The sequence below is a fragment of the Melanotaenia boesemani genome, chromosome 21, assembly GCF_017639745.1.
Source record: "Melanotaenia boesemani isolate fMelBoe1 chromosome 21, fMelBoe1.pri, whole genome shotgun sequence".
NCBI classification, from domain to species: domain Eukaryota; kingdom Metazoa; phylum Chordata; class Actinopteri; order Atheriniformes; family Melanotaeniidae; genus Melanotaenia; species Melanotaenia boesemani.
This window is the reverse complement of record NC_055702.1, coordinates 9,261,901-9,274,929: the sequence shown is the minus strand read 5'-3', so window position 1 is coordinate 9,274,929 and position 13,029 is coordinate 9,261,901. Positions and strand designations below refer to the sequence as shown.

Below are 13,029 nucleotides of genomic sequence, written 5' to 3'. Positions count from 1 at the left end.
TCTGAAACAGAGATGTACCATAATAAATGATCTATACATATTTTAACATTTTACAAATAACCACTACAACAAGAATTACAAGTAAGCAGCACTTAGCAGGCAAATAACTCAATTTATTGCTTGATAACACTCAATAGGTTATAAGTGTAAGTGATAAGTGTATTTATTTTAAACTGCGTTTATTTTTTTATAAATCTTAATTCATATTTGCGTTTCTGGCTTGCACCACATTTTGTAATATGGTACAAGCCTGAAACTATATTCGAAATGACATATGTTTGTGGGTGTGAATTTACAAGCTAGTGAGCTTATCAGACATGTGTATCCAGCTCTGCTCCTCCGCTTGAAGGAAGCAGCTCGAGGCTATATTACTGTCACACAAAGCATCCAAATATCTCCTGCACCAGATTTTTAATGATGATTCTGCTGTTTTTTTTTAATCTATGTGCATGGTTAAATCATGGTGCAGAAATCTTTTTATTTTTTTGTTTTTGTTAAGGTGGAATGTATGGAGGAAGCTCTCCAGCACTCAAAGGAAAACAGCCTCTCTCCTGAACTAAAAGTCTCCATATTACTGGACTACACACGTGGATCACGAGGTTGTTGGTGTTTTCCATAACATCTCTTTTTGCAGCCATTTGCCAAAGATCTCCCACATTGATTATCCTTACACTGTTCCACGTGCAGGGCAGATTAACTCGAGGACCATGCTGCTGCCTCTGTTGCAACGCTTCACGTCTCAGATGCGGGTGTCTCTGTACCACACTCCGGACCTGAGGGGCCTGTTGCGGCTTCTGGTCCCGCAGCGCTTCAACGAGACCATCGGCGTTCAGCACATCAAAGTCTACCTGTTTGACGACAGCATTATCATCAGCGGGTGTGTTGAGTTCAGTCTGGCAGCATCACCTTTTTCACACTGAGTTTGTTTATTTGGGATCAAATTAGACCCCTAACCCTGAGCAGACTTTGTAACTTGAAGGAAAAATGTGTGCGACAATGCCAGTGGGAACAGAGCCGGTGTTGGTTCCACTACATTTCAAAGAAGACAAGCAAAAGCATGTCTGGAGAAGTTCCAAAAGGAAGGTTTCTCTGTGGTACTAGGCCAGGAAGACAAGTTATTCAACTTGAAAGCTTGTAATTATGTCTTCTTGAGAAGTGGTAGTAATTCTTAGATGATTTACACCCCCCTCTTCTCTCCTGTCTACTTTCAGTCTTGTATGAGGTATGTTGGTCAAGTGCACAAATACTTATCAGCCAGATTATGAAACGATAATCACCATTATATTTGACATATGTGGAAAACCATGAGGGTGTTCTGTGCTTACCAAAACTTGACGTTCCACTTCAAATGTCAGAATATAATTTTTGCCCCATTTATTGTGTTCTATCTTGGCAAGAAATCAAGTTACACAAGCTTTCATTAGGAAGTCCCACAGGTTATACAATTTTGTGCGTTTGTGTTAAGTTCACACTTTCTGGTGTGTCAGCATTAACACGAGAGCAATCTAGTCCTTAACTAGAGGACTACCACCCTTTTTTTAAACAAAATTCCCCCTGAAAAATTTAGTTTTGAATTCAAGCCTTTTTTCAAGAATATTTCCAGCTGAAAAAGGTGCAATTTTTTTTTTAAATTAAACACAAAAGCAGCCCCAAGTTGAAGCATTCACTCTATCACATCCTCCAGCAGGAGTAATTTCCCCCTCAAAGTTCAACAAAAGTTCCTTTTTTTTAGCTGGTGCATATTGCTGGTCATACCTGAGATAAATGTTGGGGTTTCCTTCTTACATAACCTGAGTGCATAGATATAGATCTGTTGGCATGAGGGAAGGGAAGATGTAAACATAAAAAAAAAAAATCAAACAAATCAAAACATGAAAATCTCCTCATCTCGAGAGGGCTTTCATCTTTCTTTCCTCTTTTCAGAGCCAACCTGAGTGATTCATACTTCACCAACAGACAGGATCGCTACGTGCTGCTGGAGAACTGCAGGGAAGTGGCAGATTTTTTCTCCGACCTGGTGGAAGCCGTGGGCGACGTCTCCCTGCAGCTTCAGCCTGACGACTCGGTCACCATGCTGGAGGGCATGGTGCACCCATACAAAGGTAGAAACCAATCACGCTTGTGTGCACACAGATTCAGATTAACGTCCCAGCCTGTTTTTGATAATCTGCAAAACGTTAAGCTCAATTAGGGCCTGGTGTTCAGCACCAACGGGTTTTGCTGATGGAGCATGAAAACGTTAGACAGGAGAAGAAATGCTGCTCAGAGAGACAGGCTCTCTGAGAGGGCAGTGAGCAGGATCAGATGGAAAGAGCTCTTGTGGCTTGCAAGCCTTGCAGCTGGATCTGAAATTGTCAGGATTTTGCCACACACACACACACACACACACACACATACACACACACACACACACACACACACACACACACACAATGTGTGTCCGTAACTGGAGGATGGTGTGCCAGGATGTTAGTTTGAGAGATGAATGACATCATGTCTGTAGGACTGGGCTGCAGAAATGAACACCAGGAATAGAGATGTGATGTCACAGTGTTGCTGGAAGAAGATATGTTGTGGGAACACACGCACACACACGGCCTGTACTGGTCCTCGCATAAAACAGTCATCTGTAGAGTGCAGCGAACAAATCCTAACATTTTCACAACCGTGTTGCTGGCCAGGCAAAACAAAATACATCCACTCATGCAAGTTTACTGAATCTTTATAGAGCTGAAAAGGGTCAGCTTGCCTTCACAACCAGACACACTGACAAAAACAAAGCAAAATAAAAAAATCCCATTCTGTGATAAGTTGTGGTGAATTACTTGTTTTTTTGCAGAAAGCCAGAAAACGTGGAAAAACATGCCGTGTCTCAAAAATGACAGATCACACACTTACCAGTGGGAGTGTCTAACCTGATAAATTAAATAACCAATTTGCTTCACTTCATCTTGGCATCCAATGTTTACATGACCTTTAATAGTTAATTTTTAAAAGGTAATTTCTTACTCATCAGGTTTTCTGGGGTGTTTTAAGTCATCTATTTACAAGGTTTCATGGAGTGATTGAGAGTTCAGCACACTGCAAATCATGCATGATTATGAAATTCTATTTGATGATAATTTACCACAGTGTTTTACATAGGATTTAAATTGTCTTCACTCTTATGCCACTTTTATGGCACAAATCTGCTAGAAATGTAATATTACACATATATTTAATAAAGAAAACCTAATAGTAATTCCCAATAAGTGCTGATACCTGGAAAAAAGTTTAAGTATTTGGTTTTCAGGCTTTGTAAAAGAAAAGAAATGCACACATGTGTACAGCAAAAGATTGCCACAAGACAATGTTTTAAAGGAAACTGTCTCTAAAAAATAGCCAAATTTATCAAACAAGTGACGTTTCGCTTAGTTTCACCCAGCTGTTTTTACACAGATGTTCATGCAAAATAATCCCAACCATGGATTATATTATAATTACGAAGCACATAACTGAAACTTAGACACACCCAAACAGCTGAGCATGCTGCAAATGAAACTATTTTCCATAAATTAACCTACACCCAATGCACACAACATTAGCAGTCATATGACCTCGTTACAAATAGCAGCGTCTGTTGTAAATGGTTCAGATGCCAGTGGGTTTATTTTTGGATACAAATAGAAGTGATGGGCCAGACTGGATGCTCAGGAATGAAGCCACAGAGTTTATTTTAATACTTTGTAAGCTTTAAAGATATTAAAGTTGACTTTTCATCAGTGGTCTGAGAAAATAATCTTAAGTTTGTTTTCATAGATTTTTTAAAATCTTGGCTAATATAATCAAGATCTTATAGTAAATATTTATTAACCTGGTCTTACTTTAATATCAGCATGTCAGTTTAAATTATGAGCGGAAATTATTTGTGTATCAAGTTTAATTTATCTATTTAAGTATTTGTTGCACAAACATCAAACTAATTCTGACAATTTCAAAAATTGAAGTGTGTCTATTTCTTCGCTGCGGCACATTGATCCTCCTCAATTATTGTAGTTTTTACCTCCCAACCAAGACAGTAAAAAATAATAGTTTGCCTTTATAGTTCAAGTAACCATGGCAACACTGTGCATGAAGCAAAATGGTTACTATTCAGTGTTTGAAAAGGACAAGGCCCTTAAGGGGGCCTGTCTGCCAATCAGGGGCTATAATTTTTAGCTCATTAACTGACTTTTCAAATGCTCCAGTATCCTGCTGTCTGCTGTAAGTCTGAGTTTTTTCCATCACTTATGTGAACATTACATGGACTCATTTCCTGTAGACTCACCAGAACCATAACTACTCCCTTTTGAGTTACTGTGCTTACCCCAACCTTAACCTAAACATGAGATTACTGTAGTGTTTTCACTCTTAAACCGAGTGATTTACGTTCTAAAAGGGAGTCTACTCCTTACAACATGAGTCATAAACGCACACAGAAAACACAGAACGCTGTGACCCAGAGATCATTCTGACCCATCTCCCACTTTGCCTCTTCTGTGTGTCCCACTCACACACGCACTGTGTCTCTGTGACAAACAGGCAACCGGCAGGACTTCTCAGCAGTGGCGAGGAAGCGGATCATGGAGGTGGTGAACATGGCACACATGAGGCAGAAGCTGCAGCACCGCTCTGAAGACTCCGAAGATGAGGGGATGAGCGAGGGGGAGGAGGACACCTGGGTGTTCCCTCTGGTGCAGATGAAACCTCTGGGCATTCAGGTGGACGAGCAGGTCACACAGGTGAGACCGGCTCTGATTGGTCGTGCATTGGGTCAGACAGTTTTTCTCTGAATTTTTTTTTTAATTTGTTTTCTTTCTCTTGCCTGCCTTCCAGCGCCTGCTGACGGATGCTGGGCCAGAATCTACCGTCTATTTGACATCAGGTTACTTCAACCTGACCCGGGCCTACATGCGACTGGTGCTCGGAGCTGGAGCCAGCTACCGCATCCTTACCGCCTCCCCTGAGGTCAACGGGTTCTTCGGGGCCAAGGGTGTCGCTGGAGCGATCCCTGCAGCTTACATTCACATCGCCAGGCAGTTTTACAACCAAGTGTGTCGAATGGGCCAGCAGGAGAGAGTCCACCTCCACGAGTACCACAGGTCGCAGTGGACGTTTCACGCTAAAGGTCAGCCAAACAAAAGCACACATACTCATTGCTACCACCACTCACTGATAACAAAGTTTTGAGATTGTTTAATGACTTATGAGCTACTTGTGATATGTCAGGTAGATCTTTCATCCTCTATTTGCACCTCAGATCTGTGATGCTCCTCTTCCCACTCACAACTTATCCATGTTATTAGATGTAGGAGCAGGGTTGAGAGGCCTGGTTTATGCTCTTTACTCTTTTTTGCAAGACTCATCTTGTGGACCCCTGGCTATTGATCAAGTGTGGGCCAGACATCTTGGTCTATATGGTCTATAAAATATGTTGGTTGACTGTCTGGGACAATTAGGATAAAACATAAAAAAAACCTTGATCATAAACTTATACACTTCAAGCTCATACAAAGAATGTAACATACGCCTAGAATACTACTCCTAAACAACACCTTATCACTGGACCTTTCCTCTACTCAGATCTTCACTCTATTAGCGGGGTTAACTGCAGCTAAAAGAATTCTAGCCCCCACACACACTCACACACACCCGGTGGCCGCAAACATTTTTGAGCATACATTACACGGAGTTGTCTGTAGCAAGAATGCATGGGGCTGGTCAGAAAATAATCCGAACCTGGACCTCTGCGGCAGCCGTGATTAAAAGCTTACTGGAATGAGAATATGTGTTTATTTGTTAATTATAGTTTATTTTTTACTCACTTATTTGGGCCTATAGGACACTTGATGAATTAAATCACCTCATCTATTTGGTGTTTGGTTTTGAATTGTATGTCTTGATTGATGTAAACATTTATATCCATGTATGTAAGTCTCATGCAGATGAAGGCTCAGAGAAAAATTATAAAACAAGCTACTCTCACTGTTTTCCTGTTCTGCTGTTCTTCTTGTGGTCACAGTGGTATGTAGCGTGAGAGATGAAGGCTTATACACTCATTCTGTTTTGGCCTCAGGATGAGGATGCACACTCACTCATATTTTGGGGTTTTGGATCAACGCTGGGGATTTCTCCATGTGCTTCCTTTTAGTTGTGGTTTTTGGGCCGGCAGGGATCTCTGCTGGAAACGGCTCTGAAGCATTACCTCCTCACTGACTCGGCTTTTCCTCTCTTCACAGGTCTGTGGTATTACCTCCAGGGGCAGAATCGGCCTTGCCTCACTCTAATTGGCTCTCCTAATTTCGGTTACCGCTCTGTTCACCGTGACTTGGAGGCCCAAATCGCTATAGTAACGGAGAACGAGGAGCTGCAGAGCCAGCTGCAGGAGGTCAGATCATTATTCCCTTAAACCACAACCAGGAGTGATGATGCATGACTGTAACACGTGACTGAACACACACCTGTGCTTTACTCTGACAGGAGCAGGAGATGCTGTACCAGCGGTCCACAGAAGTGTCCAGCTCCACGTTTCAGCGGCCAGACCGTCATGTCAAGCTGTGGGTGAAACTTGTCACTCCTCTCATCAAGAACTTCTTTTGAGACTCCAACAGGTGCAGAAACACGCTTACAAAGTCACTACATACGATCATAACTACATTCACAGTACTCTGCAAAGGTCTCCGCCTCATTTCTTTTGCCCAATGTGTCTTTGGGAATTCTCTTGTTGGTGTAAAAATACTATTTTACATCTGTTAAACTTTAAATCTGTTTTGTCTTAGACATTTTTCTTCATTTCATTTTCTTTACCACGTATTCCAATTCAGATTTTTAGATTCAACAAAAAAATGGGAATGAATTATGTATCTTTGCAACAGGCTAACAGTAACAAAAAGACTAAAGATTCCATTTAAAATAGGTTGTAGGGTATGTTTTATGTTACATGCAGAGAACTGGTTTATCCATTGAGTTCGGTGCATTTTTATGCTTGAGTGATTCGTAGGTCAATGTTAAGTAGCTTAACAAACTGAAAAACCATACTTTTGAAAATGGTCAGGCACAACGACTGGAATGAAAATGAGTGAAAAAGCAGCCAAAATCCAAAAGGCAAGCTTTGAAAGGCCTTCAAAAAGCCTGGGGAGCTATTATTCAAAATCACTTTAAAAGATTACAGGAAAATCTGGCTGCCTGGAAACAGTATATAAAGAAACGAGTAGCTTAAGGATTTGTGTTGTATTGCAAGCTTTATAGCAGGTCAATATCATTTTACTACAACTTCTTTTGATCTTAGTAGAGAAAAAACATGCAATGGGGTTTAAAAAAAACACAAGCTGCATGACTGTTAAACTGCATAAAAACAAAGTCCACAGCACCCAGAAGACTAAATGAAAAAAGTGCTTTTTGGGTAAGGCATGCTCAAATATAAAAAGTTAGACATTGTTTACTCAGTTTGCTGCTTCATGATGTCAGTGCTTTTGTGTTTGAAAGAAAGTTGCACCAATAGCCTTCTTAAGCCTTTCAACGAGCAAAAGTTGGACTTGAATTTAAAGTCTGTTGCAAACTCAAAAACTCTACACACAGAGGGCAGTTTTACAGCTACTGAGGGGAAAGCTGTTTGCAGAGAAAAGCAAAGTTAGCAAAGGTTGAGGTGGATCGAGTTGTGACACCCAATTGAAAACTGACAACGGTTTCCTACCACAATACAGGACTACGCTATTATAAACAACAATATACACTAATTGGCCACTTTATCAGGTCCACCTAGCTAGAACCGGGTTGGACCCCCTTTTACCTTCAGAACTGTCTCAATTCTTCATGGCATAGATTCAACAAAGTGGTGGAAACATTCCTCAGAGATTTTGCTCCATATTGACATGGTAGCGTCACACAGTTGCTGCAGATTTGTCAGCTGCACGTCCATGATGAGAATCTCCTGCTCCAACACACCCCAAAGCTGCTCTGTTGGATTGAGATGTGGTGACTGTGGAGGCCGTTGGAGTCCTGTGAACGCATTGTTATGTTCAAGAAAGCAGTTGGAGATGATTTGGGGACATAAAGGTATGGACATGGTCAGCAGAAATACTCTAAATGATGCCCAAAGAGTTCTAAGAAAATCCTCCCCACCACCACCACCACCACCAGCAGCAGCCTGATTATTTGATTCAAGGCAGGATAGGATCATGCTTTCATTCTGTTTACTTCAAAGTTTGACCCTACCGTCTCAGGGTTGGAGTTAAAATGGAGACTCATCGTTATGACAACATTTTTCAGTCTTCTATTGTCCCGTTCTGGTGAGTCTCTGTGAATTGTAGACTCAATTTCCCGTTTTTCTGCTTCTGTAGCCCATCTGCTTCTCTCTCCTCTGACATAAACAAGGCATTTTGGTCATTTGGACAACTGCTGCTCACTGGATATTTTCTAGTAGTTAGACCATAATCTGTAAACCTTAAAGATGGGTTGTGCATCAAAATCCCAGTAGACCCTTCTTCCCTGTTCTGATGCTCAAACTTCAGCTAGTCATCCGGATCATGTTTTCATGCCTAAATGCACTGAGTTACTGCCACGTGATTGGCTCATTATGTACTTCTGTTAGTAATTTAAGTCTGTTTGCAAATTTTAGAGTCAAATCAAATCAAATAAAAAATTAGAGCACTTCTAATTCACATAATTGTAAAATATGAAGTTAAAAACATGCCTGTCACAGCTATTAATTTCAAGTTACAGTAAACCAGAATTTTGCTTTCTAAGCTTCTTATATTTCTGCATCATTTACATTGTTTTTGTTCAGCTTTTGACATTTTTTTGTCTTGCAGACAAAATGCATGCGGCAGCATTTTGTGCAGACACACACACACAGTTTAAACAGGCTGTGGCTGCTTCGAAATGTCTGTAGTCATTGTGGCGGGTCCCAAATCGCAGGTCCTGTCCTCATCTTCCCAGCAGTCCCAACACCACAGCGAGAGCAGGGCTGGTGTGTCAGCTGATTCACTGCCGCCAAGAAGTGAGTCAGTGTGGCGTTATGGTGATGATTTGACACTGTGGTCTGTGTTACCATAAATTCTGTCAGGACTTGGAGAGGTGAAGTCAGCGGGTTCAGAATCCCCGATGCAGAGTAAGCACACAACGTCTGCTGTCTGAACAGAGATTCTGTGAAAGTTCGAAATGTTCATAAGGGAGGTGTGTGTGCAGGAAGATACTGAAAGATGAGTTAATCTCATATTTTTGAGCTCCAGCTAAAAAGAAACCTGTTAGCTGAAGAGGGAGAGAAAGCGACTCAGTTTCTGAGAACAGGAAGTGTCACAGGCTCGATGTTGACCGTAAATGGGTGGTGTCTTTTCACTACCTGAACGCATCATGGAGCGAACACTTGATTGATCTGTTGCCAAAAGGAAATACTTAAACAGATCATCTCTCCTCCCTGAGGCATTCTTCTGAAATATGCTCACAGCTGATCTCTAAACAGTAATGGGAATATGTTTGGCCAATTGTTTTGTAAGCGGTGAACAAAACCTGGTAGATCCTCGTGTTACCGGCTCAGTGACACACAGTCGGGGGGGTTGGTCTGCCAGAAATATCAGCGACCTCAGGCAGAACAGCTTGAACTCTGACATAACATTTAGAAAACAGACATGGCTTGTCAATACCTGTCACCTAAAAAGTAACAAAGACAAAGTAACAATTCAGTTTTCTTGTGTTTTATCGTCTTTAAGATCTATGAATATGAGTAACTTTCCGAAGTTAGCCTTTATCTCCTGTTCCTGTCATAGAAAAAGTTACAGCTCTACTTCTGAGTACAAGCCGAGTCATGGTGATATTCTGTATTTTTACTTTGAACTATCTTATTATTCCATTGTTTTAAAAAAAGAAAAACCAAAAAAGTATTAAACACTCAAATGAGCCACAGCTTGCTTGTTGAGTCATTTCCACATAGTTTTCATATACACAGCTAAAAAAAGAAAAAGGTGCCTTTAAAGATACGTTGACAGTTTTAATTTTATAGCTGTACAACCTGACTGGGAACATCTCTTTATGATATGCAGTACATAAAAACACAATGTTATCACTTCACAATAAATTGTATTTAACTGTGTTTGTACTGAATTCTTTCTCTTTAAAGAGTCGTCGGTTATTATGAATTAATGTTATATAAATAAATTGGATTAATATACTGCACAAAGATGTCTAATCTTCTAATATCTGTACCAAGGATTGATTTTATATTTGTAAAAAATCTTTATTTGTACATAATTGTAATGAAATTAAAACTGCAACTCACATTTTTCTCTCTTAACAAACTATATTAACTCATATTCAAGATAAATTTAAAGTTTCCATCTAATTAAAAAATGACTGAGCCAACTTTGAACTCTTTTAGACCTTTTTTTAAATTTCATTAACATGTTTGTTAAGGAACTGGTGAAATGCTTTCCCATGTTATTTATGATCCATCTGAGACGGTGTGTTGTCATTTAAACAGCTGCTTACCCCTTAACGCCTGAATTTATTTACATTTATATAAAAATAAAATAAATACAATGTGAAGTAAGGGGAAAACTAGTAGAAAAGGACTGAAACGAATTAAAATCCTATTAAATAAATATAAAATAAATACATAAATAATAGTAAATAAAAAAATTAATCAAACAAATTAATTATATAAAAAGAAATATATTTTTAAAAATGCCAGAAACAGTTTGTAGTAAATTGTGCCTTTTTTGGAAGTGGGTTACAACCATTAAACATTATAAACCATGTGTTGTATCATTAAATATTTGCAGGTTAAGTATTTTTTTTTATAAATTATGACAATGTATGGGAATTAATATTGTATTAGTCGAAAAAGTAAGATGATCAAAATGTTCTTGTAATATTTAATTTGTGATCTGTGAAAAATGTGAATTGTATACTTTTTCTACTGTAAACTGACCCCAGGAAGAATAGCTGATGCAGCATGCTGCTGACACTAATGGGGATTTCAATAAACATCTTTTTAAGCTTCTTAAACAACGTACAAACAAAAGGCATGCACATATGCACACGTACACTCACAGGAGCATTCATGCACAAGAACAATAACAGAACGAAAACAAAACAATGAAACAAAACATCCCTTTTACTTTCATTGCCATCAATTCATAGACATGAAGAAATGGCCACACGTTTTCCTGCTCATGCACTGAAGCAAACATGCACATATTTTAGGATTAGAAAGGCATTTTGCTCCTCATGCGTACAGTTTTTTTTCTTGTTTATGGATTTAGCTTGTGTTTATCTGCTTCTATCTAGCCTTGCAACCAGTATATTTTTATTTTCCCAAATTTTTATTTATTATTTTTTTTTTCTTTTTCATTTTCCTGACAGGAAAAAACAAAAAGCGACCCTCCAACAAAGGTTTTGCCTGTCAGCGCGGTGAAAAGATCTTATCAGGAGCTCAGAGCGTCCATTGTTAGAGACAGGGTGACAACAGGTTGGAGCTTCTCCAGAGTCAGCAGGGTTAAAAAAAAAACAAAAAACAGCTGATGTCCTCAGAGCCTGTTTTCAAAGCTGTGGTGGTTTGAGGCACGTGCTCGCCCTCTAGTGGCCTCCCGCCGTAACGAAGAGGCTCCAGATTACATTATCCCCTGATGTTTGCTGACTTGTCAGCAGTTGTGGTGGAGCTGCAACAAGTAATCTTTCAGAGAATTATTTAGCAAATATTGAACTTGAATTTATTTACATCTCATTCATGCTTTTGTTTGCACGAGTAATTAGACTTTGCAGTTTATTTGTTTGGAGTGTGTCGCCTTGTTTTTATTGGAAATAAACTATTTTCAGATTACTTCAAGTTTTCAGTTAGATAGTTATCCCATCTAAAAATGCCAAAATAGTTACTTTCTTCACTTAAATCTAACTCAAAGAGCATAACTGTACAGAAATGTTATTTATTTAAATTTAATGTTTCCTACTAAACTCGTCTTGACATCTTTTTTGGGGGGAGGGGACGTACATAGAAGGCATTCATCAGGGAATTGTCTGAATTTATTGTTTTAGTGCAACAAACTGATAAAGGTTCCTGAGTTATCTTTATATGATATGAATGTGAAATATCTTTGAGACTGAAAATGCTTCAGAGGACACGCAGCATTCACATCTCATCCTTTGTGATAACAAAGATTCCATCAGACTGGTGACTGAGAACATTTTTCTCTGTTTCTCTGCAGGCGGGTTTCTCTGACCCTGAGTTGTGAAGGATTTGGTTGGAGACACTTTGACCAACTCGACAATCATCAGCATGCTGAGAGTCGACGCCTTTGGCATCACCTGATCGATATGCGTCAGGATATGACTCTCAAACACGCACACACACATACATACACGGGAGTGGATGTATGTAAGTCCTCTTTATTTACGGTGGATGACTCCGTTATATTTATATCTAATCAGCAGACATCATCACACTGTGGATTTTTTGTTCTGTAGTGGTACTAACTGGAAACATTTCAAGAAACTACTTCTCTTAAAAAACACACACCTCCATAAGAACCAGTGTTGCATGCATAAGAACTAAACTGACTTGATAGTTGAAAGTCTCATCTGTAATTAAAGCTGTGACGGTAAACGGACGGGTGTGGTGAAGCTCCAGTCCCTCAAGGAGCCTTAATAGCAGCTCTCATGGTGTGTTTACAGCTCTGCCTACGCAAACCTGTACAGTTATGTGTTATTATGTTTGTAAATTAAAGGAAAATGTGGCAAGTTTTTAAAGTGACTTATAAAGTTTTGTCCTTTTTTGTCTGGTGGAAGAGTTTTAGTTGCAAATTTACACCAAAGGATGCAGTTTGAAACTGTGATGTGAAAGATCAGCCTGTTTGCTTGACCATTAGCTTTAGTGTCTTTCAGCTTCTTGTTTTGGTGTTCCAAAACCTAAAAAAAAAAGGTTTACTCAAGTTTTGCAAACACCAAAGATTCCAAATGTTTAGAGCATTATATGAAATTTGCAGACACACTTGCAAATTCTGCAACAGCAATTAAAATGCA

The 13,029-nt window shown here is 39.4% G+C and overlaps 1 protein-coding gene across 1 annotated transcript in view; it reads left to right on the top strand.

Annotated features, from left to right (window-relative positions):
- The window catches only part of LOC121632322 (CDP-diacylglycerol--glycerol-3-phosphate 3-phosphatidyltransferase, mitochondrial), a 26,944-nt gene extending 13,934 nt beyond the window's left edge, over nt 1-13,010 (top strand). Inside the window, exons 4-11 of the mRNA XM_041973699.1 lie at nt 500-599; nt 688-877; nt 1,924-2,102; nt 4,561-4,760; nt 4,855-5,146; nt 6,258-6,406; nt 6,499-6,629; nt 12,216-13,010. Coding sequence (XP_041829633.1) covers nt 500-599; nt 688-877; nt 1,924-2,102; nt 4,561-4,760; nt 4,855-5,146; nt 6,258-6,406; nt 6,499-6,618 — 1,230 coding nt within the window. The 3' untranslated portion in view covers nt 6,619-6,629; nt 12,216-13,010. The remainder of the gene's footprint in view (nt 1-499; nt 600-687; nt 878-1,923; nt 2,103-4,560; nt 4,761-4,854; nt 5,147-6,257; nt 6,407-6,498; nt 6,630-12,215) is intronic.
- The last annotated feature ends 19 nt before the right edge of the window (nt 13,011-13,029 follow it).